Source organism: Telopea speciosissima, chromosome 4 (genome assembly GCF_018873765.1).
Source record: "Telopea speciosissima isolate NSW1024214 ecotype Mountain lineage chromosome 4, Tspe_v1, whole genome shotgun sequence".
Taxonomy (NCBI): domain Eukaryota; kingdom Viridiplantae; phylum Streptophyta; class Magnoliopsida; order Proteales; family Proteaceae; genus Telopea; species Telopea speciosissima.
Genome location: NC_057919.1, coordinates 10,901,570 through 10,927,576, shown reverse-complemented (window position 1 = coordinate 10,927,576; position 26,007 = coordinate 10,901,570). Strand labels below are relative to the sequence as shown.

The 26,007-nt window shown below is 39.3% G+C and overlaps 2 protein-coding genes across 2 annotated transcripts; one reads left to right on the top strand and one right to left on the bottom strand.

Annotated features, from left to right (window-relative positions):
• Positions 1-875: 875 nt before the first annotated feature.
• Positions 876-3,933, bottom strand: LOC122657490 (auxin transporter-like protein 2). The gene is made up of 8 exons (XM_043852207.1): positions 3,726-3,933; positions 3,397-3,582; positions 3,205-3,317; positions 2,905-3,088; positions 2,704-2,801; positions 2,405-2,612; positions 2,025-2,282; positions 876-1,169 (listed from the first exon to the last, which is right to left on the bottom strand). The coding sequence occupies exons 1-8, from the start codon at positions 3,879-3,881 to the stop codon at positions 876-878; spliced, it is 1,497 nt and encodes a 498-aa protein (XP_043708142.1). The 5' UTR covers positions 3,882-3,933.
• A 5,852-nt stretch (positions 3,934-9,785) lies between these two features.
• Positions 9,786-19,878, top strand: LOC122658928 (UPF0307 protein YjgA). Its single transcript, XM_043854090.1, has 7 exons — positions 9,786-10,197; positions 10,355-10,403; positions 10,503-10,554; positions 13,547-13,713; positions 14,012-14,125; positions 19,392-19,620; positions 19,762-19,878. Exons 1-6 carry the CDS (start codon positions 9,809-9,811, stop codon positions 19,542-19,544), a joined length of 924 nt encoding a protein of 307 aa, XP_043710025.1. The 5' UTR covers positions 9,786-9,808; the 3' UTR covers positions 19,545-19,620; positions 19,762-19,878.
• Positions 19,879-26,007: the final 6,129 nt, after the last annotated feature.

Below are 26,007 nucleotides of genomic sequence, written 5' to 3'. Positions count from 1 at the left end.
AAGAGAGACCATCGGATCATGCGAATTGTTTCACTCTCCACTCTGTACATTGTACCTTTTGGGCCAGTAAATCACTCAGTAAAGTTGCCGACGATTTGTGATACTCTGGGCTTGTTTATTAGTCTTTTGTGGACGGGTTTGTAAATAAATGCTTATCTGTTTCCCCCGCTTTAATAAAAATTTCCGTCTTGCTAATAAAGTTAACAAAGAAACAGCAGAAGCAGACAGAATTCATTGTTTTGTTTATGTTGTGAATAAAGGGAATTCATTGTCTTGAAGAATCACGGAATGGGAATCCTCCCAATTGGGTTATTGTTCCTGTTTTTTGTTTCCGTTTAAAGTACTGGAAAAGATACTTTTACTTTCCATTTATTTCCAAGTCTCGCTCTCTCGCATGCGTTTATAAAGTATAAACACTGTCCCTGAGAAAAGGGAGGATTCAGCTTCTCTTCATCAGCCTTCACAGAGGCAATCAGAGATTCAGAGGTTCTTCTTCTTCTTTAGTTACGTCAGCATTCTTCTTCTCTCTCCTCTCCCCTCTTGCTCTGTGTCTTTTATCATTACTAGCTTCTCTCATAATATCAAACCAAAGATTTAAGCTTTCAATTCCGTGCATCAGAAAGTGTGTTTGATTACCTTTCTTCTGTGTGTTTGTATGGAAAATTAAGAAAATAACACTCTTTTTGTGATTTAGTAAAGTAGTATTTGCTCTGATTGAAATACTAAAGTACAAAGTTACAAAATTTCTTACAACAAAGTTGCCAACCAAAAAGAAACATAACATAACCAAGGCAGCAAAAGTAAGCCAAAACAAGGACTAAAACCCAGCAAAGTCTGTGTGTGGTGCATGGCTCTGCTTTCTCTGATGTGAAATTTTATGGGCTGTGGAGGTGGTGGTGATGGAAGGCAGTGGGAGCAAAAGCAGGAGGAGCAGCAGCAGAAATTGGGGTGGTGAAGTTAAGATGAGGAGGAGGGGGAAGAGAAGGAGGTGGGCACTGGTAACACTTTGTGAAGAGTCCGAAAGTGTCGATCTGATGGACAAAGTTGATCATACTCGCCCATCCTCCGAACCCGAACCCGACTATGAATACCCATACCACTACGAATACGTTTACCGAATATATTCCAACCCATCTCCCTAAAAACTTTGGTGGTTGCTCCACTGCGTTCTGCCACACAATCCACAAACAAATACAGATCATTAATACTAATTAAAATTCATAATCACAATCATTACCAAATAAACTATTCTAGATAGTGCCATAGTGGTAACAAATGATAACAAGTAGTGCAAATGGCAAATGGGCTGGTTTTCTTTCTTATCACGTTTTCACCACCTCCAAGTGGACCCCCCCCCTACCAAAAAAAAAATTATAATGGAGGCCCACGTTACCCAATCATAATTCATACCCAGTAGGCTGGGCTGGGGTGGGGCAAAATGGTGATGAAAACTGTCCCATATTCCCTCCACTGGAAAAGCCGACACACTGAATCGCGGGAATCAAGCATCTGATACTTCATTGCGTGTTTCTAAAGGGAAGGATCTATGTATGTTTCTGTACGAACGCGAGACAGGGACAGTTTTTTCTCACAGCAATGTCCTAGTCGTCCGATGTCGCTTTTTCTTCTTTTTTTTCCGATTACGATCCAACGGCCATAAACAGCCTTTCTTTTATTCAGCAAAGAATTTAACGCTACGTCACTGTTCCCACTTACCGCGTAGGCGGAACTGTCTATCCATTTTATTATTTGGCGTATTCGATATAGTGAGCAGAGTGAGTAGTAACTGAGTCGAGAGTGACAACTCAACTCGGTGAATCTTGTCCAACTGTCAAAGTCAAAATTTCAGTCAAATAACACCAAATACGTCCAGGATCAGTCCACTTGAATCCCGAGGTGTTTGTCTTATTATGACCCACGTGGCAACGTTAATATATAGTTTAAAAGGATTATTAAATAGAGTTTAAAAAAGGGAAAGGTAATCTAATAATATAGAGATACAAGAGGAAGGAGAGAACAAATACCTCACGAGCAGCGGCGGATCTGAAGGTGAAGATGTGAGCAAGGGCAGGAATGATATAGACGGTGAAGCTAACGAGAAGTGATCCAACGGTTGAGTTGATGGGCCCAAAGAATGGAAAGACGATGGCTAAGAACCAGATGGGTATCACCACTGGCAACCTCGCCGCCGCTCTCTTGCACAGACTCTTGCACTCGTGCATCCCTATCGCTTTCTCCCACACGAAGTACAGCGGCGTGCATGCGAATCCGAACGTTATAAACTGCACAGTAGTACGTAATTAATTACTGCTAATCCTTCCTGATGGGTACTTAAGTTCTCAGAGTTGAGACTTGTGTTCGACTATTTAATGAACTTCCTCTGCTACATTTAAAAGAGTTTTACCTGATGGATAAGCATTAATGCAACTGCCATGTCTCTGAAAGGAGATCTGGGGAGAAGAGCAAAGGCGTTGGAGTGATTTAGAAGCATGTCTCCGAATGCCCAATACACAGCCACCGCCGACGGCAGCGTCAGTGTCAGCACATACAACGTTGCCAGAAGGTATATGGCCTTAAATTTCTGCGGCTTCCACATCGCATGCATTATCTCCCTATACAGTGTCCACCCACCACAAATTAATTCTAATAATTCTCGTTACTGCCATTGAGGTTTAATATTGTAAAAGCATGTATATGTCTTACACAGTAACAGCATGCCCTCCGAAGGTGTAGAGAACATTTGTAGCACCGGTGAAGTAGAGAACCAACTTGGTTGGACCGGAATGCATAACTCCTTCCACCTTAATTTTAACCCCAAAAAAAAAAAATATGAGTAAGTAAAGAAAGAAATAAAATAAATTTTTCTTGGGGAGAAAGAAAAATAAAGAAGAAAATTTAATTAACCTGTCCGTGAAGGAGGGAAGCAACTGTGAGATACCAAGCTGTATAAGTAGTCATTAACAAGCCCAGAAAGGACCAGATTCTGTAGTTATGGAAAGAAGGAATGAAGACTGTAGTGGCACAGCAAGCTCCGAAGATATATGTCCAAGTCCTCTTGTCCAGATTATCATTTATGTAATAAATATTACTGCCGTTCAAAGTGAAAGAAAACAAAAAAAAATAAACAAACCCAGTTGCAGAAACTTATCAAACATTTAAACTTTAAAAAAAAATAAAAATTGAAGTGTTAGAACTACTAGATACCTCGCACAAGCTATTAGTTGAATAACAGATCCAAACAAAAGAAATGTGCAGTTGAATGCCAAACCCACGTTCCTCCAATGTTTCCCAAGCAACCCATCAAGAACTTCGAACCACTTCAGTTTAAAAAAAGAGAGACTTTGAGTATGAGTACAGAGAAAACAGAGAGAAGAGAAAACTAATATAAATTCAGACCTGGATAACATGATTTCTGAAATCTGCTTTTTCTCTTTCTTTTCTGGTTCTGTATTCTACGTAGAGAACACTAATGAGGTAGGCAGTCCAACTACCCATCAATCCATAGAACAACTGAAAGAGTATACCAGATAACATCCCCAACTGAGAGAATGAGTATGGCAAGGTCAGTAGAACCTGAGCTACCTGCAACAAAGAAACAGAACCCAATACACACATTTAAACAAACATCTAAAGCCCATTTCACTAACATTACTTGGAGCTTTATCTCCAGTAGAAAACCAACAAAAAAAAATGAAAAAGGAAGAAATTTGAAAGGACAGTAAAACCTGATTGGAAGCACAGCTGAACCAGGCATCATAAACAGAACCACCATGCCAGAAGAAATTTGATAATCTTGTTTTTATGTTCTTAGGTTTCCCTTCTGTTTCCATCTCCACATAGTTGCCAGCAATGACCGTCTCTACAACCTTCTCCGTCGACATCTCTGCTTCTTCTTTCTTTTTATCTTTCCAATGTTAACCTTCCTTCTTCTTCTTGAAGAACTTGAGATTCGAAATGGAAGGGAAGGCCTTGTGTGGTATGAAAGGGAAAATCCCTATAAGTCTATAAGAGAGTGGTTTGGGCTTCTATGGTCTCATGTTTGGAGTTTTTATAGCGAGGGATGCACAGACCGGTCACCTGGGATCTTCGACGAACCGCTGGTTTTCCGGTTTTTAGGTCCCTATTGTAATATTTAATAACATTAATTCCCCACTTATTTTCGTCTTTTTTCGATTTAAAAATATGTAATTCAATTAAATTAATTTAAAACATAATAGAGAGCGTGATCAACTTTGTCCACACGAGTGGGTTCCCCCGCTTAACTTCCCGAGCAGAGATAGATAATTACACTTGCATCAAATTAATCTTGTCGATTATCTAATCTGACCAATCCATCCCTCTAGAATTACAAGAAATGCCACTAAAGAAAGGGAAAGAAAAGGGGGTAACTAGTAGGGAAGGAATTATTCTATGTGAATCGCATGATTGCATCCAAACGGGGGCGTGGTCCGCTTTTCATGAGGAAGAGGAAAGCTGCTTTTGCACATGGGCTGGTTTTTTTAATTTTTCATATTTAACTTCCCCCATTTTATAATGGGGACTCCTGAGAATCCAACACTTGTTAGATCATGTGCCCTTGGGAAACGGCACATATTATTATTATACTCCGCTTTCCAACATTACATTCCCTTCCTTCCCCAGTTCCTATGGGCCTTTGCTTCCATTTTTCTCCATTATTGTCCCCCTTCAAGTGTTCTATGTTTAGGTGCTCCCGAAACAGCATCAACAGTTGATGTGATGGATGTTTGATGAAGCGTAGATTGGAACCCACAATACCCCACAGAAGTCACATCAATGCCTGTGATGACTCGTCTCCATCAATTGGAAACTATAACTTTGCAAAATGTGGAGTAGTATCCCTTCCTTGTACATGGCCCCACCGAATGAATATCTATGATGTTAAAGTTCTTTTTTTCTTGAATGATTTTGCTGTTCCTGACCGTTTGATGATCATCTATGAATGTCAGAAGCACGTGTTGTTGTTGGAGTAGCCTGTACGGAAGGGTGTGTTTGGTTTGAAGGACCGAGGTGGGGCCTTTGGGGGAGGGGACGTTTCAATCATCGAGAATGTGGGAATCTCGAGGCCCAAGCCACCAATGGACCATTGGCAGAGGTTGTATGGTATAAAATGAGACAAAAAAGCATCAGGCAATCATGCGGTGGGGTCCATTATTACATCTGTATGATCAACTTGTCGCCACTGGATTCTAATGCTGGTTAAGATTGGGTGAAATTTTGTGGACCGGATCGGTCGGGTGGTCCGGCCCGGTCCGGTCACACCTGAAAAACCAGTAGCCGCACACAATCCCTTTTTCTCGGGTATAATTGGCAGGTGTATGCATAGGGGAATGACTCGGATGCTCTCCAATGGGGTGATCGGTCCAATCAATACAGCCTTTGGATGCTCATTGGGCACACTCCTTGGGTAATGCGCTCGCTATAAAGGATCCCGATCCAAGGGGAGAGGGAAGAACGATTTTCAAACGAAAAACACGCCGTAGCCTCTACAAGGGTTTTAAAGAATTATGAGATAAAGGTCATATAAGAGAAACTTAGGATTTGGTCAAAGATGTAATAATTTGAGATTCATAAATAAAATGTAAATAAATACAATTTTTTTAGTTATTAAGTTTTAGATAATAGAATTATTTGTACAAGAGAGATAATTTAGTATTGTTTATGAGTAAGAGATTGTTCTCTGGTCGCATAGCGTTTGCACCAACGTAACTGCCAATAAGAGCGCGTGCAAGACCATTTAATTGAACGTGATTATTTTAGTTCATTGGAGGGCTGAGTGGTAATTTTGTGCAGAACCTATGTCTAGACGTAAGAAGAACCATATGACCAGTTAGCGTTTCTCTTTCCCATTGTGTATTTTTATATAATTTTATTAAGTTTTAAATGAATTACCAAAAAATTTAAGTTTTAAATGCATTGCAATATTATATATGGATTGCATTTTTCATTTAGGTTCCATATGTTCATACATGGAAAACCAAGTAAAAGAATGGTTTCAAAGAAAAACCCTAATTTACCTTCAACCTATTCAATCCAACAAAAAAAAGTTTGCCTAACCTCGTTAAAGTAATAGCCTAGCAATCCTTTTTCTGCATCTAAGAGGCTTAATTGCTTGGTCCTAATTAACAATAAAAGGAAATCCGTTAAGACTGTTCACATCTCTCACATGATTGAGAGGGATCCACCATCCGACAGACCTCTCTAAGGAGATCTCCATTTATGCTTAGAATCAATCCTAGGAGAAGATCATAAATTCATAATCGTTTGTCTACTATGCTATACAAATAGTTTGACATAAAAAGTAAACACCTTGGCTAACAACAATAATAGCATTAGATCTTCACTTATTAGTAATGTAGTGATCTACTCTATGATAAGGAAGCCGCACGCCGCATGTAATGCACTTACAAGGCCACCTTATGTCCACCTTATGTCAACCTATGATGAACAATTATTCTCATAAAATGATTTGGATTGCCATATAAGTGGCATTGCCATCTAGATTCTATGAGTCAACATTGTATGCATCATTTAGAGAGAGAGAGGGAGAGAGAGAGAGATATGTTTAAAATTGACCATGTTTGATTAGCCTAGAGAGAGAGAGAGAGAGAGATATGTTTAAAATTGACCATGTTTGATTAGCCTTATGTAGCCAAGCATAGTATTGCTTTTGTTTGCATGCAACTCAATCATGTTTAAGTAACGGGAATGTAAACCATGACAATTAAGAACTATTACAAAGCTTAATTGCACCACATGATGATGTTGTCTTTATGTCTTAAGCTTGCTTTGGATATATGTAGATGTCTTTTGTATTGGGCATCATTTCCTTCATGTGTTGTAGTTAACTTAGCACGGGTGACCTCGATATACATTATGTTAGACTTTAATAAAATTAGTTGTTAATGGTGATGATGTTGAAGATAATAAATTCTTGCTAGTTTGCTAATGGTTTTTTCACATTCAAGGTAGACCTTGTCATTTACCTTCTGGCAAAAAACACATGTCTTTTGTATTGATATTTTTGTATGAATTTTTTTTTCTTGGTATTATGCCCTAATGAAATATAACGTTTCACTATTTGCCATATGGTAGTACATGGGTTAGTCATGTGATAGAGTATTAAGCAAGCATTTCATTAATACAAATTTCAGCTTAAAATGAGTAGAGGAAATAGCTAAAATTACAAAGATGCCATTTTGTATTTTATATTCATGTCCACTTGATGGAATTTTAGTAATTTACTAAAAATTTGAATCAAGATTATGAGAAACTTTCCTTGCTTACTTTGGACTAAATTTTGGTCATTGAGATGTATGTCAAATAATCTATCACATTGACTAACCCATATATTGCTAGTGACAAATAGTGAAACGTTATATTTCACTAGGCTTAGTGACACCTAGAAGAACCATTTTGTTTTATAATTACACTAATGAAAGATTTGATTCAAGTTGATTATAAGCCTTTCTACATGGATTATAAAATAATACTTTATAATATACATGTGTGTATGTGTGTTTGTGCTTGGACTTTTGGACATAAAAGCAGCTTTACTTTTTAGAACTCTTTTAAAAGGGTTAAGCTAGAGATTGGAAAGAATAGAAATTTGACTTTGGGCGGAGGGAGGAAAGGTACTTAAAAGATGAAAATGCAAATAAAGGTCGTAGGGTCATCCACTCATCCCTCAAGTGTGGCAGTCAAACCAATGATGGTAGATTCCACAATGGAACATCAAAGCAAATTGCCTGCTTTAACCAATGCAACCATAATTAAATATGCAGTCAGTTTCTCAACAAACAAACAACATCATAGTGTTCATATACCCTTTTTTGTGGCCTCCACAGTCCATACTCGATTAGGAGTTTTATTGCTATCTCTTACTTGCACATGACTAATTGATATCCATTCTATAATAATTAAATTAAGGGTGACTGTTCTTTGTGAGAGAGCATGACCCCTGCGTATACGTGGGGACCAATGAGAGGATATGTTGAAGTCCTGTAAAGAGTGGGATTTCCACCTTTCATAAGGGGCGGGGTGATCATTTCGCCCCCCCTACTATGTTTGGGCGTAGACGATAACGATACATTCATCTATGGAAAACTTTTCTCCTTTATAAATTATCTTAATTCTATTATTTTCTTTACTGGGAGGATTGCGTTGCTTGGTTAGAAAGACTAGGTCCTTGGTCCACTCTGTCCCACCCACCCCTCGCTCCCTCTCAGGATGAATCAAACCCAAGGATTTAACGAATCGTTATCCCCTCCAATTCCTCCAATTCCTCACATGGGAGCAGAAATGACCACCCTACCCTCTGCCCGAAAACACTCCCCCCCCTATTAGAGGAATTGAAGGAATTGGAAGTGATAATTATTCAGGATCCAACTCCCCGATCCTTTTCCCTTGATCTAAACACTTCCAATTGATGTTTCAAACCCTTTTGAGTCACACAATTATAGCAATTACTTGGGCAAGGACAAAAGCTACCACATTCAAGTATCAAAGGATTTCCTCTCAAGAGAATCTCATTGCGGCCATGAGGAAACTCACCACCATTTCTCTGGGTGGGTACAAGAACAACCAAAAACAGAATCACACCCTATACTATTATTATCTTTTTCTGAAAGACAAAAGGCGGGAACACAAGCATCGCAAGTCGCAAGATACTTATGTAGAGCATTGGCTCTTGATCAAAACCAGTGCCATTAAACAGGAAAATGGGCAAAGTTTACCTCCGCTGCCAAAGGTTTTGTCCTCAAAATGTCAGCAAGTTTCGGTAAAACACAACCCATTTCTGGTTGGTTAGTCATTTCAGATGTCTTTCTGCAGTCCTGCTCCCTCCCGTTCTTCAGTCCCATCTACCTTCTCTCTCTACTGCGCTGTATGTTTGATCTGGGTTGGAAGATTGTGAGAACATGATATATTGATATGGCATGATGATACGAATTAAAATCCTCTGCAGTATCAGCGGGGCGGAGGTGCACCGGCAGCACAGCAGAGGCCATGTGTGTCACCTGTGCCGTCGGATGTGCACCACCGCCCCGTCGATACTGCAGAGAATCCTGGTCCCGATGATCACCATGTTCCAACTCATCACTTTTATTGGGATTGGAGAAGAAGATGAAATAAAATTAGAATCGCTACCTAAATAAAGGTCTGACACCTACACAAAATAAAATGGACTCTATGATTGTCAAATGGGGACTGGTTGAACCACTGGTTTGGACTTTGGATACAAATCAATATTACAATCTAGGGGAGGTGTTAGATATTCCGATCCGTTCGGTTAAATCAATCTTTCTAAGACAAAAACAAATATAATACATGCAAATACAACTAAAATGTAACAAAGAAAGAAAGGGAAATGCATGTGAGCCTGAGAGGTGCCGTTCAAATGACGAGGATGGATGCACATCTGAGCATGGTGCAATACGATGGAGAGAAGGATTTCAAGCTCGGTGGTGCGCATCCATCTTTGCCATTCGAACGTCACCTCAGCCACGTGTTGAGCTCTGGTTCTGCATCCGACATGTTCTGCACCCCCACGCCGTAGAGGGGCGGGGTTCGAATCCTCACTATATACTAGTCTAAACCCAAGTCCAACCCAGCATTGTTGTCATGGCAGCCTAGGTTTTGACTGCGTAGCCCAGGCCCAAGTCTCGTGTATGGTTTGGGCCCGTCAGGCCGGCACTCTCTCTCGTTCGAAGATTATATCCATTTTAGAGTTGTTTCTTACCTACGATGTCACAGACCTATCACCTATCGCAGAGAAGACACAGAAGAGAAGATGGTTCAGGTACTCCGGCCTTTGAGTTTGAAGCACTGGCCGTTTGTTAGATTACAGCAGCACTACTACCGTTGCTCCTGCCAAACCCTTAGACATCTTATTCTCCCTCCCTTATCCCCTCTTAGAACCAGTCTTCTGCAGCAGCAGCAGCAGAAAAAGAAGCTCTTCTTCGCCACACTTCTTTCCACCCGTCGGGAATTTGGTTTGCAATCACACGGCTTGCGATTGCCGGAAGCTGGAGAAACAGATGATCTCCAAGAAGGCGGCAGTGATTCGGATTACCTGACTCAGAAGAGCCGCAACGAGAAGAAGCGAGAGGCTCGCCGTGCCGTTCGATGGGGGATGGAACTCGCCAACTTTTCTACTCCTCAAATCAAACAAATTTTAAGGTATCCAGCCAGTGTATGATCACTCCATTTTGTATTCAATGTTTAATTTGCACTCGTTGGTGAGTGTTCTATTAGTGCTTCGGTGCTTTCCCTTTTGGTGAATGGAAAACAAATAATTTTCATTTACCTGTTCTTGTTCATATTTCGGGAAACGCAGAGTGGCCTCGCTCGACCGAGAGGTTTTCGATGCTCTCATGTTAGTCAAGGTCTTAATTCTTCTCTCTTTTATATAATTTGATGTTTTGTGAGACTCTTTTTCTGTCGTGGTTATGTTATTCCCTCTTTCTTTTTTTTTTTTCTCCCAGAGATTCGGGCCCGATGTCCGGGAAGGAAAACGAAGACAGTTCAACTATATAGGTTAGTAAGCTAGTTCCTGCGTATTGAAATGAAATCATATGATTTCTTCACTAAGTTGTATGGCTAATTGAAGAAACTCGATTCTTATTCGTTTTTTTTTTTTTTCTTTTCTTTTCTTTTCTTTTCTTTTGAGTGCTAATGAATGCGGTATCATCCATGACTATAATCTGCCAAGGAGGAAATGGTATTTTGTCAACTGGTCAAATTATACACCTGGTGGGATATGGGTTGCTGAAAATTTTGGGATGGGGATAGAGGGAAATAAGCCATTCAAAGTAAGCTTACAAAATAGATAGATAGATAGAGGTTTTTCTTTGCCACACTTCGTCCTGTCGGGACTTTGGTTTGCGATTGCCGGAGGCTGGATAAAAGCTTCTTCTTCTGCTAATATGGTACATGAAAACAAAAATTAGACACGCTTCCCAAATGGAAGAATTAAATGGACAGATCTGGACCTTGTCCTGAGATGGCTATGACACTTAGTTTTCTTCATTTTTAAACTTTTTCAGTGTGGATGTAGAGAAGTAAACAAGGATCTGTCCACAATAATATTGTGTTAGGAACTTGGGTCTCATCCTCAAAAGCTTGCCGTTAAGGAGAGGGTGTCCAAGTATTTATTAACCCACCCACATCCCCTTTCATATCCGGTGTGGGACTATTCTTTTTGTCTTATGCGTGGATATCCCAACATATTGAACTAAGTAGAAGTAAAAGATTTATTTATTTTATTTTGATATATAGAAAAAATAAATAAATTAATCATGCCATCTGAATGCATTATTATTTCACACTTATGATGTATCAGCTTTACTCGAGTAAGGAGAAGGTATAAGTATGTATCTCAGCTCTAGCATCACATGATTTTATTTCTATACCTTTTTGTTCTTTATTAAATAATATAAAAGAATTGTATGAAATTAAATCTACATTGTTGCATTGTATGGGTATGGTTGTCAGATTCATGTGGAGTTTCTGATTCAGGGAATCCTAGAAAAAGTATTTGTGGCCTCAGTGGTATATCCAAGTATTGTAGGGGTGTTATTTAGATGACGTATCTGGAGCATCATGTGTTGTTCAGAAGAGAAACTAAGAGTATTTGCTCACTTCTTGTGTTTATCCACGTAAGTAATTCAGCTCAACCTTCTTCAGTAGTTATGCTTCCAAAGAGCAATTGCAGCTGCTTTACAGAAGTCTGATGGTTATCTGAATACTTCATACGTACAAATGCAGTGACTGGTATAAGAAAAATCTCATCCTCAAGTGATTCTGAACACGTGCACTCTGGTTGAAGTATATATGGAAAAGAAAAATTCAATCTGTGCAGAATTGCTTTTACCAATATATTACATTTTCTGTACTGCCTGTGGATGGATCTATAACAGGTACTTTTGCTGGCTTAGTTCTATTTTCTAGGACTAGTTAGGCCATCCCTTCATAGTGGTTGCAGAAAAATCTCAAATGACCGACTATTTTCTACTTATTCTACCAGAGGCATTCCATAGATAACTTATTGAGGTGAGAGAAATTAGTGATGATTGATTTCTAAGTTGCAGTGGACTGCCTTATCCATGGAGATGTATTCCCTTGGGGCAATTTATGCATTCTTTTACAGATTGAAATATCTGGCCACCAGACATTATGTATTATAGGTCCCCCCCCCCCCCTCCCTCTTTTCCCCCAATGAATTTGATGATAGACAAAACAGGTAGCGCAACAGATCTCCTCTCAATATTGTCAGATGTAAAAAGATAGAACATTTTACCCAGCTAAATTCCAGTCCGTAGGGAAGGACTCTTGTGGATCTAGGTAATTTAGATTGCAAGTTCTTTTCTCCCCTTAAATGATATCATTATTGGAATTTTATTAATGTAGTAAAAATTAGTTTCTATACACTAGTAAACCCTGTATTGGACTAAACAATCAGATACCATGTGAATGGTATCATATGAACAAGGTATAGCTAATAAAATAGTGTCATCTTTGTCACCTGGGAAATGTGGGATTTATAGAGCATGTTTGCTGCTGATTGTAATGCTAAAGTAATGTTCAATGGAAAAGATGAAAAAGATAACCCAGAAGTGTTGTTGCTGCTGCTACAAACTCCATGGAATATGAGGCTGTGACGTGTATCCTAAATATTGATTCTTCCTCATTTTCAGTTCACATGTCTCAGTTATATGTTGTTTGCGTTAGATATAAGAAGGTTCTTTGTGTTTTCTTATGATTAACTATTTCATGTCCGGCTGTCTCGGATTTTTAACTTGAGCACTGAGACCAGAGTGTTGGGGCAGATTCTTAGTGACAAGGTGCTCCTTGAGGTCTAACCAGTTCCTCATGTGCCAAGGAGCCCAGACCCAACACCTAATGATCTTGCCCTCCAAATGTTGTAAATTTTAATGATTTCTTGTCTCTACCCTCCATCCCTCATATTTTTCTATGATCTCCTTTTACTTCACTCTGTGTTCTGTATTTTGACCTTTATTTCCCTAAATTATGAACATATGTACACTTATAAAACAACCAATACCTGAAACTATGGTTTGGGATGTTGGCGCTTGCCCTGGTTGCCATTGCCTCTCCAAGGTCTCGTGTAGCGTCAAGGCGGTTCGCCAATGCCATGGCTTCCCTTAGCACCATGACAATTATGAATGAAACTTCTATTCAATTTTTGTTTACAGAAGGTGATAGGTTTGTTTTCCAAATGACTAAAGATATGGCTTTCTATTCGTAGATTTTTGCTTTCGTAACTTAACATGGATGAGAGTCACCCATATAGAAAATTTAGTTCCATAACTTAATCTGAACTTTCTGCCTGTGTATCCTTTTTATTCCTGTCAACTGAATTGACATTTTGATTGGTTCCCCTCTGGTTGACTTCAGGACCTTGTTTAAGTATCCTAAGAGAACATTTGTTCAAGAATTTTACATGGCTTCCTTTTATTCTAGTTCGTTATGCATTTAACCCTAATATAAGTATTGCAATGCATGTTAGGGAGACTATTACGGAAGGTGCAACCTGAATTGATGGATGCTTTAATCCAAGCCTCGAAAGATGGTGACCAGAGTAAGCTGCAGGCTTTATCTGATACAGGGTCAAGGATTGTTGAAGAGGAGGATGAGGAAGAGTGGGCAGAAACTGAAATTGAGGAGGAAGTGGAGGTAGATTACAATTGTTAAATATAGGTGTATGCTAAAATTTATTCAGTAACTAATTACACCTCATAATGGGGGGGGGGGGTTGGTCTTGTTGCTCATTAGGATTGTAAAATTGAATAGAAGTTACTGGGTTGGACCAGCCTATCCACAGGCCACTTCCATCTCCTTCCAACACCCAAGTGAGAAAAAGAAAGAAGGAAAAAATAAAATATATTGGCACAAAAATGGGAATTTTGTAAATTTTGTTGGATGATATTGTCCAGAGAAGATTTGGAGTATTCACATTGAATATTGCACGCAGGGGTGCACCAGTTACATTGATGTTGCAACCAGATGGTTTGAAGGCCTCGTTGAGAAGGACTCTGACATCACAAATGAAGTTTATTCAGTTCACAGTGTTGAATTTGACCGTCAGGTAACCAAATGAATTATGGCTTTAAGTTCAAAATAATCCATAGAAGATTTTTACCAGTGGTTAAATCTTCCTTCGAACACCATTTTGTTATATATTTTCGTCCTTCTGTGTTCTAGAACAGAAAAAAAAAAAGAATATTATTACTTTACTGCCATATCGAAATAAGGATGTAAACTTTTTAAGTTTGCATTTTATATTGTTCAGTGCATGCTTTCTTTTGATTTATTTATACATGATATTTCTGATTATATGTTCGCAAAATTTGTCTTAAGATTTACTGCTAGAGTTTAGCAGACAACCTTTCTTCTGTCAATTTAGAATAACTAAAATTAATTAATCCAGGCTAGAAGATGTGGCATATGGTCAATTGTCCGTACATGCATAATTTACTGCAACAAATATATAAAGCTTGCATAAAGAATGGATAATGGGAATTATAAGCTTTGTGGTAGGCTAACTGCTTGTTCAAACTCTGACACATGCAAAATTTGTAACTTGTAACCTCTCATTCTCTAAGATTTAATGATTTATGGTGTGGTAGTGGATCAAACAGTTCTACCTTCAGAATGTTATTGTAAATCAGGATTTTTCCAGTCTCTATGGCCCTCTAGATGGGCTTGATTATGGATCCAGAGATGATTCTAGGGTTGGCCCTCTAGTTGCATGTGTGCTTCTCTGGGATCGTATTGTGTCTGCTCAACCCTGTATCCAGCTAATTCATGACCTCCATCGTGAGAGTATGGGATAGCTGCACTGTGGATCTTTTATGCGTCCCAGATGGGCATGAACTTACCCGCTTACATTTAGTAACTAGTCTCCTTGATATCATTTCATGTGATTTAGAACCTTAAACTAGTGATTTAACATCAGAATTTGGCCTAAAAGAATGTGGAATAATGGAACAGGATTCATGTATCTGTTCCCAACTAGTTTGGGTAAGGCTTTAGGAGTTGACTTCTGATTTAGTCTTTGACAATGCTCAGGAATTTTGAGATGCTTTCTTGTTTCACGTGTTGATACTCGCTAGAGTAAAACTATATTTCTTGGCTATATATGTGGAGACTGCAGAGAGAATTGCAGGGTGTAAGTGTGTAACATAGACAAGAAACTGTTCACCATTTATTGTCCATGAAGATGACCTACTGCCATACGGTGATTCATTATTTCACTCTTCATTGGTTGCATGGGTTAGGCTTTCTTATACTGATCTAAGTTTTAGTTCATGGCTGAGTACCAAAGGAAACATCCTTTGGTGTAACCTCCCATATCCAACACTATGGATATTGGAAGGTAAGGAGAAGAATACTTTTTAACAACATGGAGCAACGGCTGCCCCCATATATTTTACGATTTTGGATTAAATGACTAGAGTGTAGGACAGTAACATTTCTTTTGTTTCTCTGTAAATTTTTTGCTCGGCTTAATTATAGTCAATTCAGGGATCGGACAATAGAGTGCTGGTAGGTTAGGGTCCAGCTTGTTTGGATTCACCCTTATGGTGAACTTTATTAAAGTTCAACCCTCCCAAATGGGCAGATGGGAGTGGGTTCATCAGTCCATGCGATAGAGGATTTGACCCCATCTTACTGGAATTATTTCATCCCCACACAAGTAGGGAAAGTTAGTCAAAAGTTAGTAGGAACTAGGAAGTGAAATTAAATTCTCAAAAATGGCACTAGATTCTATTATAACGCTCTGTCAGCTTTGTGAATATGTGAAACTTTGGACTTAATCTTGAAGGCTTCCCTTTTTTCATTTTGGGGTGTGGCGTCCTCTATCACCTGGACCCCAATCACATCTATCCATGTCTGCTACCATGGTTCAAGGTCTCGGTTTTGGACCTGGTTTCAACCGGGCAGAAAACCATGTTGGGCCGAGATCTTCACCGAGATCTCGGCGAGATGGTGCATTTTTTTTTGGAAGTAAGAAGCCAGGTTTCGGTGGGTTTTTGACCTAGTTAGGTTATGAAACTTGGTATACAGCCTATTTTCGGCCATTTAAGCACAATGACACTATCAGATTTTGAAATATCAAAGTCCAAATAGGAGTTTGACTTCGGGCTCTAGGTTGCTAAATTACGATGTACTAATAGGCCCTATTCTACACATAATTTAGTAGTAAAAAACATACAATTAATGTAAAATACTGAGATAATATCGAGATCTCACCAAGATAATACCAAGATCTCAAGTCAATGCTGTTTCCTTAACTCGTCCTCTGTCTCGTCTCGGACCTTCAAAAAACTGACATCTCGGCGAGACCTCGTTCCATTTCTTCTACATTGCTGGTTATGAAACACTTGTGAACCTTTAAGGTTTACCTACCGGGACAAACGATATGACCAAAGTAGAAGCAAGTTTTCTGTATGTCTGAAAAAGGTTTTGCAGTGTGGATGAATAATTTGCGATTAAGACATTACTTATTATGAAAACACAGTTACCATATTATCTATGTTTTTATTTTTTTGCTAAAGAAAAATATCACCACATCCACCTTCCAGACTCATGTATCATCATTGCCATCGTCAGTTCATGTTCATGATTACAGTAATCATAATCACCATCACCTTCATTATCAATTTATCATTGTCACCCTTTCCATCATCCTTGCTTTCATCATTGTCATAATCTCAATCTCAAAAGTCTCAATTTCCACCGACATCACCATGGCTGTCATCATCATAGTTGTCATGGCATCTCGGTGACCCAAGGTGTTGGAAGATGCTTGGACTCAAGGCAACCAAGACGCCCACCTAGGCGACCAAGGCAACCATAGTTGTCAAGGCACTTGGACACCTAGGCGTTGCCTAGGGGATGCCTTGACAACTATGATCATCATATTTTTTAAATCATATTTACGCCTGCCTTAATCATCAAAATCATATTGACCATCAGGAGATCACACTACCTCAACCTTCATAAATTGATGCAAATAAAAAACTAATCCATATTGGGGGGAGTGTGGTACAAAGCAAGGTTCTAAGGATTGGGCGATCCTTGTTCGGATTGGAATTGGCACATATAGACTAACCCAATGTTTCCAGCAGCCTGATCTGGGGAATCCAATGAGTCAATCCTTGATATGAAGTGGGGAAGCTGCCACTTCTTGCTTCTCACTTGTTCTGAGTCATTATTTATTACTATTATTAGGTGGGTAAAAGACTGGGTAGGTGGCCCACCCACCTAAGTTGGCTGGGTGACTCACCAAATTTTTCCATGTGGAAGGATGATCTGGTATTTCTGACCATGGGATATGGTCTGAATGGTCTGGATTGGCCATGTGTCGAATTTCAGCCTCAAATTCAACCATTTATACACCCATGTATGTCCATGCAGCCCCTCTATGGTCAATGCCACCTTTCGTTTATCCTAGATTTTTCAATGCTTTGCTTTGCCACTTAGTGAACTTTATTTGGGTTGAAGCATGACATTTGAGCAGGGGGTTCTGGGGTCTATCTGTCCACCAAATTTTAGTCCCACCTGACATGCCACATGGCAAAATTAGGTGAGCAACCCAGAAAAAGTTTAGGTGGGCAGCCACACACCTTCTTGCTTCCTGCCTTTGCTCCTGACTTTTGTAGCTGTAATTTAATCTCAAACTTAATGGTTTGATGAAGAAGCAGTGGCAGCAGCAGCACCTGTCAATGTACAGGAACAGATCCAGGACTGTAAACATAGTGTGATCTTGGGAACTGGTGTTGAACTGCAACTTTGGATCCAACTGTTGGATTGACATGAAATTTCATCTGAAAGTATGAATTCACTGCCTTGAAGCATTTATGGTTGGTTTAGTATAGATTGTAAATTGTTTTCCAAAACTTTTATTCGAAGTGAATGTGAGGGAAGCTCAAACAATATGTGACTGATGTGATGTGTATCAAAAATCAACTGAAAATTAGTCCATCTTGATTGCTTCAATCCTTTTCAATTCCTAGTTGCATCTTGTCAGATATCTCTATGTAAAGGATAAGAAGAAAGGAGAAGAAGATAAAGAAGAGAAGATAGAAGAGAAGGGGGTAAGTGGAATGGCTCTCTCAGCCTGGGTCTCTCATCCACAGCTATCCCAGCTGTTGAAACAAGGAGGTTCTCCCATAATTCAATGGCAAGCTTGGCCAGCAATTTTCTATTCTCCAATTCTGATCTTCCTTACGATAGGGGGCCTATTAATAGCTTAGGCAAGCTTACAAAATAGTAGGTAGAAAATAGAAACTTCCTAAAGTAGAAACTAACTGAAAATAGAAAGTAGGAAATAGAAACTACTAAACCTAGCAACTAGTGACAATGGCAACTTGTTGAAAATAGAAACTAACTAGAACTAGAAACTACTAAGGGTTTATATTTCAGCCTTCTAAAACAAGAGGAAGGGCACTAAAATATAAACTAAATAAATTAGAAAGTCTTCTAGAAGTCTTCAAAGTTGCATTCAATCTCCACCAACTTGTCCATATCTGCCCCCAAATAACTGTTCATGTGAACAGTAACTCGGGTACTGTTCATGTGAACGTTAGCTTTTTTTTTTTTTTTAAATATCTGTCTTGGTCTCTTATCTTCTTCATGCTTCTCTCTGGGCTGGGGCTGCCTTAGGTGATGCTCCATCGAACCAACAATAACTTGCCATGTCATCAGACTGGGCTGCCTCTCACAGCGGTTGAATCCCACAACCTTGCTGGGCTGGTTTTGGGGCTTGTTCCTGCAGGTACATATGGACTTGTGATCTACATCAATAAGCCATGCCATTTATGGGGTTTTCCACCTTGTCATCTCTACGGTTCCTGGAATACAGCCAATCCTAAACAAAAACATGAATTCTTTAAAAGCTGGAAATGACATATTGAGAACTACTAACGGTCTGAAATTTGACCCCTCATCTAATGGTGTGTCATGTCCACCAAGTTTAAACCCCATTGACACTGCAACGTGTCGAAAAGGTTGCTTCAATTGGAACACTTTCCAACTACTCCAGTTGGATTCCTTCTCCTTGAACAATACAGGGTTATCACCAAGGTTCAAAATTTTAGTTTTTTAGGCCATACCCCCGTGAACTTTCTGCAAAATTTTGCTGAATTTTGAACATTACTGAGCACTTGTATGGCAAGGTAGCCAATACATTTATAAATAAACAATGTCTGATAATATATCTAGATATCTAATAGCTTTATAAATATTTGCGGTGTATTTGTTTCTTTATGTTGATTGTAAGCTCTTTTATTTTTTATTTTTTGATACAATAACTTTTGGCTACTTTTTGTTGTGAGAACCTCTTCCAGGAGCTCCGCAAACTTGTAAGGCAAGTACACTCTATGCAAGAGCGCCAAGTAAGTGAAGAAAAAAGGGGAGAAGTTGACATGGCATTGGCTAGGGCAAAGAAATCTCTTACTCGTTTCCTTCGGGCTCTTGCAAAGAAGTTGTCAACAGAGTAATTTTGGTTTCGTTCAGTCTATAAATTTTCATTTTGCAGTGCAATTTTAGTAGGCGGAGAGGGGAGTCCTCGAACAGGTGGTAATTTCATCAAGTGAAAGCATAAAATTCAATCTTCAACACACATGATTTGTGCCTCTTGTTGGGATTTAAAACTGGAATTTACAAAAATTAATTGCAGAGGATACTTCACTCTTACGAATCTTTCCTTTACCATAGTTTGTGAGATTGCAGCAAGTCATTCAAAGTAAGTACACTGTAAGTTGCAATGGATGGCGTCTTGAGGAAGAACTAGTTTGTCTTCATTGAGAACTGCAACACCACACCAGTGGTTATGTTATGGTCTCTATGTTTCCCATCTGAATACGCTTCTTCCTCAGCAGACGACGATTCCAACTTAATGATACTACAAGCAATTCGAGGTTGCTTGCAGAGCAGTTTCTCTTCCCCCCTGGAGAAAGAAGACAGTGTGCATGTCTATTTCAGACGTATTTAGTCATCTGATTGCAGTTGAAGATCAAACGTTATTTCGCATTTGATTTCAGTCTCCTCAAAGATATTTGTGGTGCACCAGTTGTTATACGGAGACAACGATCATTCAGACTGCTGCAGTTGAAACACGGCCCCGTGCTTCTCTGTTTCGGATTCAAATTTAGTTGGGGAGTTTTCTGGAATAGGTGGTGCTGCTTTGTTTATTAACTGCTGCTGTTGATACACGGAATTGTTTGAGCTTTGTTAACTTGAATTAAGCATGTCCTCTTGCACTAAGCTGTTCTTGGCGTCTGAGTATGCTATATGACGTAGATTGCCCCTCGTACTGCATGGGAAGTTGGGAACCACAATAAAAGTGGAGGGCATAAATGTAAAATCATCAACTGCACTTCAATAATTGAGGCGTCTTGCAATTCTCTCTCTTGCTCGCGGAACTGTGTTTCAGAAACCTGAAGCCCTTTTTGAATGACCTTCGCTCCAAATCTTAGGAGCTTGAGCCGACCTTGAGGATAAGATACCATAGCGAGTAGCATGAGCCTAGATGGACAAGCTTGGTTTGCTTGCCTATTGAACTATTTGGGCTGGAAATTGATTTGGTATTTTGCCTGGAGAGTGATCTCTAATCATTGCCAAGGTACTGATCCAGCTCGTCCGATCCTTTTGCGGGATAACCCTAAATGCCATGAATTTACCGATTCTGAGGTCAATCTAGACTGTTATAAGTCGACATCCATTGATTGGGACCAATCGGATCCCGATTCCGTGTTTTGAATCCCTGCTCCAGAGTCCAGAGCGGCTCAATCAGATCATTGAATCAGTTGATTCGGATTGAAATAGACTGATACCAATCCTGATTTTGGACGGCTTTGAATCGCTGGTCACAGTCAATTTCGATTCCGTTCTTAGAAACCCTTGGTGGTCGCCCTTAAGAAACAACTGTATTGTGCTGTTTGTTTTCCGTTTCTAGTTTAGGGGTACTTCCCCTTCAGATTCAGCTCCTCTCTCTTTGGATGGCATCACCCAATGAGTGTCCAATGAGAGGCATCCAGCGACTCGGCTGGGCTGGGCTGTGGAGCCCAATCCACTGCCCCCACCCCAAAAACAAGGCGTCAACATCAATCATCAATGTAAGTAGGAAGGACTGTTCCCTGTGATTACTGATTACCGCGTTTTAACTGTTTTTTGATCAAGCAAAAGGAATTAGCGCGTTAAACATATGGCTCTAATTTACACGGTGTTCGTGAGCTGAGCTTGTAGGCTTGTAGGCTTGTAGGCTTGTATTATACGATAGACTTCCTTACAGTAGGATGTGATAGGCTTTTATCTATAACGTCATAAGCTGTCTTCCAATATTAGGGTTTAGGTTAGGACTCCAGCTGTTTGTGCAAACACCTCTATGTACTATTGTACTTATGTATTAATTTTTTTTTTGGTAAGAGTACTTATGTATTAATTAAATGGATATGGTTATTTAGTTGGCGATTGGCATGAGATCTTTTGGGCTTTCCAAGTGATTGAAGGCGGAATTAAAAGCCACTCTGAAAGCACCACTGTACTTTGAGTATTTGCAGTTGTCGCCAAGGTGCATCATTTATTTTATTTTTTAGGGAAAATTTCACGGACACCCCCTAAAAGTATTCAATATATCCGAAACTTACCATATTTCGTCAAAAAATAGTAAACTTCCCCCAAACGTTAAGCAGATTGACATCCCAAAATAAAATGTCGATTTTACCCTTTTAAGTGTCACCCAAAGTAGAAAATCGATTTTACCCTCTTAGTTATTTACATAAAAAAAATTAACACCCAGGGTACCCCTTCTTCATCTTCTTCTTCTTCTTTCTTTTTCCTGCAACACCACCGTCCCCCCTCATTTGCCGGCCACGGACAAGAGCTTGAATCCTTACCACACCTTTCAAAGACCCTTAATGCCCTCCTTGCCTTCAATCAATCCGTCACACAAACTAAGTTTTTTCTGAAGAAATAATGCACTACTTCTGAAACATAAAATTACCCAATTCGTTTCACATGCCATAGCTAAGAACTACTAATCAGAGCTAAAACAAGTTAAGCTTTAATGCTTCAAGTACCAAAATGGTCAGGTTTTTGATTGGTTCTCAGATCTCAATCTCTCCCTCTTTACTCTAACATCTCTATATCTTGTCTGATTAAACAACTGCAAAATGAGTAAAGAAACAGAGTATGGAGCAAATGAAACCTATTTACCAGAAACCCACGAAACGCTGTCTGTATCCAAATTGCAGCCCATTCTTGCCTCACAACCTTAATTGAAATCCTTTGGTGGAGCCCTAACGACAGTAGCAACTGCAGCACTAAACACATCAGCCACAGATGAAGAATCAGAAGCCTCTGATGCCGCTTTCTGCCCACCTTGAAAACCCTTCCTTGAAGATCCAAGATCAGCAGACGCGCTTCTCCATAGCTCCCATTTCCCTTTCTTCCCACTGACCTTTTCCTTCAGAAATCCCACCAAAAAAAAAAAATTTCTGTTAAAAAAGAGAAAATATTTGAGAGTAAAAAAAAAAAAACCCAGACCGTTAATGGAGATATGGGATTACATTATCATCCTTGTCGAGCTTTCCAGGGTTTCACGGTGTCTGAGAAAGAAGAAGAAGCCCCTGTTCTTGCTTCTTCCGCCGCCAGATCGAAGATGATGAAGAGATAGCCCTTAAGGGTATTATGGTAAGTTTATATTTTTGAAGGGTAAGTTGGTCATTACAAATAAATAACAGCAACTTAACAATACAAGCCTAACGGAGTGGACTAAGTTCATATATCTTAATAAAATAAGGGTACTCTGTGCCTTTTTTTACGAAATATGATAAGTTTCGGATATATTTGATACTTTTAGGGGGTGTCTGTGAAATTTTCCCTATTTTTTATTCTTCACTTCCTTTTAAGATAGTTATTCATGTAAAATGGAAGGTGATGTTTTCAAAAATCACAAGATAATTTTAAGGCATTGATTTTTTTTTTTTAATTTTTTAATCTTAGTTATATATTCCTTCTTAAAGATGGGTGCTAACATAAAAAGGAGTATTTGATTGAATTAGACTTTAAAATTCGATACATTGTTAATTTAGACCATGTCGTCTCTATCAAACGGTCGACATGAACATATCATCTGTCCACATGGCAAAATAAATGCTTAGTGATATTTAAAAAAATTATATACCATTGTGATGATAATAATAATAATAATAATAATAATAATTCTTCGCCATCATTTAATCATACTAAGGTATTAACCGACACCCTCAATTTAAAGGCTTCCACCATAACATTTTGGGGGTAGGTCTCACCCATGTGACTTGGCTTCCAGTTGTTTGCTCCATTGATCTCATTTTGGGAAAGGATATCCATTCCCACAATGTGTTAGCCATACTTGAGTGTTTAAAGTTAATGGATTTTCTTATTGACACTCCTCAATGTGTCAAATAATTTGTAAATGTGTCAAAATAGAACTAAAATCGAATATCGGTATCGGAACTTATTGTTTCTAATCGAACCGCAGAGAAATGGTGTAGTTTTTACTTCATAGGTTCTATTATTGATTCAATTCAATTCAAAACCAGAAAATTGCCTGTGCTAACCAACTAGAAACTGTTTATGGATATCCGGTTGAACCGGATATGAACTGATAAAATTAAACAACTAACAAATCCCTTAGTCTCATTTATTTTTATTTTCTATTACCATATTTCCTTTCCCTAAATCTAATCTGTTGCTTTCACCTAACCTATAACTTCATCAATACCAAATATTAATGAAAATCCAATAAAAATCGATAAAACCAAATCGAATGCAAAATGATTTTAGCTGATTTATATTCCGTGCATTTTTTATTTCACCCTATTAAAATAAACTGAACTGGAACCGGATTGATAACCAGAACCGAACCAATTGACATCCTTAATATTAATTTGTACTTTACTAATTAAAGCAAGCCGAGGCACAAGTACAACCAAATACAGAGCATAGACCTTTCACCAAGGGAAGGCATGGACGGATATGAAAATAGCTCTCAATATTAAATATGAATAAGGATAGGCCCGCGATGTGGAGATAGGGAAGAAACTGTTGATCATATTTTGTTGGACTGTAGCTTCTCCAGAGTCGTTTGGTTTGCCTCGCCCCTAGCGTTCTCTCCCCCTTCCAACCCCCAGCTTCATCAGTTTATTCAAAGCTGGAGCAGAATCTCCCAAGAGGAGAAACAATGCACTACGTTGACTGGAATGGCTACTGTGATATGCTGGCACCTATGGAAATCCAGAAATGAATTATTGTTCAATGGTCAGCAGTTGTCGTCGGAGGTGGTCCTGCAGCAATCCCTTCGCCAGATTGAGCTGGTTCAGACAACCTTGCAATGGCCACTCTACAATACCCCTCCCCATCCCACTATGCCGAGAACCGTACGTTGGTCAGCAAGAGGGAGCCATTTCTTGGAATCCCCCTCCAATAAATACTTTCAAGCTCAACTCTGATGCGGCTCTGAAGGAAGGTAAAGGAGGGCTGGGGTTCGTGATCCGAGATTCTACAGGAAAGCCTATTGGATCTTCTTCGATCCCAGCTTGCTTCCCCACAGCTATGCTTGGGGAAGTCATGGCAGTGAGGGAAGGAATGCTCCAGAGTATATCGGAGGGCATAGAACACCTCCACGTGGAGTCAGATTGTCAACAGATTATGAACTTCTGTAGGTCTACAGCCCATCCACCTATTAGGCTTCTGAATGTTCTAAACGACATCAAGCATATCTCCACCTATTTTACTTCTGGATCTTTTTCTTACATTTTCAGGGAGATTAACAGCGTGACTGACTCTCTGTCTTGAAAGGTTGTCTCTTTAGCGGGAAGGACAGACTGGCCTATCTCCATTCGTTGGTTGTTGAATCTTTGTAGATCCGACTCCTTGTGTTTCCCCTGCTCTTTTGAATGAAATTTGATTTACCAAAAAATAAAAAAAGGGTAGGTAATGTGGTGTACCTAATTGCACCTAAGCCAGGACCACAGTACAGTAGTGTAGTGTAGTAAAGATCACCATTTCTCAAGCTTTTTTCAAGGCTTTTGAAACCTTGACATGGTCAGGGATTACTACAGCCTTGTCGGCGACTTTTGGACAGTGAAATGGTGAGGGAAAAGGTAACTGAGGTAGGTATATAGCCTAGCCTAGGCATATCACTTCACTCTCCCTGTTCCCCTTGGCCCTTGGCCCTTGGCTCTTGGCCCTTGACCGGCTGGTTTTAGGTTTGGGTTCTATTCGTGGACTCAGCATGGTGGTGGGCCAACATTGATGGGCTGGCGGGTGGGTATTATTTTGTACAATTACATACCAAGCTAGTGCCAGCTATAGTCATCATCTTCTTCTGAGGAAAGAAAATCCTGCCAACTTCGCTTCTTTTGTTCAGATATTTCATGGTTTTTTTTCAAAGTTCTAAACTCTTCTATAAGTTGTGGTCACAATTTTTGACTTTACAGAGCTTCAAACATTGATTAGGAAACTTGGAGAGAGCTCTCATAAAGTACTTTCTCAGGGTCTCAAGTAATGGAGACTTGCAATGGGATATGATTAAATTTGACAATATCAGGAACTTTTTGGAAGGAAAGGGAGGAACTAGTTCAAGAAAATTCTACAAGCACTTTTAGTCGTTTCAGAATTCAGATAGAAAAGAAGATCAGAAGTCATAACACGCAATCTAGATCCAACATTTTAAATCTTATTTTTCAAATGGAATTGATTGATTGATTGATTGATTGATTGATTGATTGATTGATTATCCTATCACCTTAATACACATAATAGCAAATTGGGTAGAGGGAATCAATCGTAGACAATTTAAATTGACTCTCTTCTTCTATCTAATGTATCAGCCCCTGCCTTGCCCGCCCCTCGGCGGAAGGCGAGGAATTAGAAGACAAAACAGAACCCAACAAACCCTAGAAGATATTTGTTTCC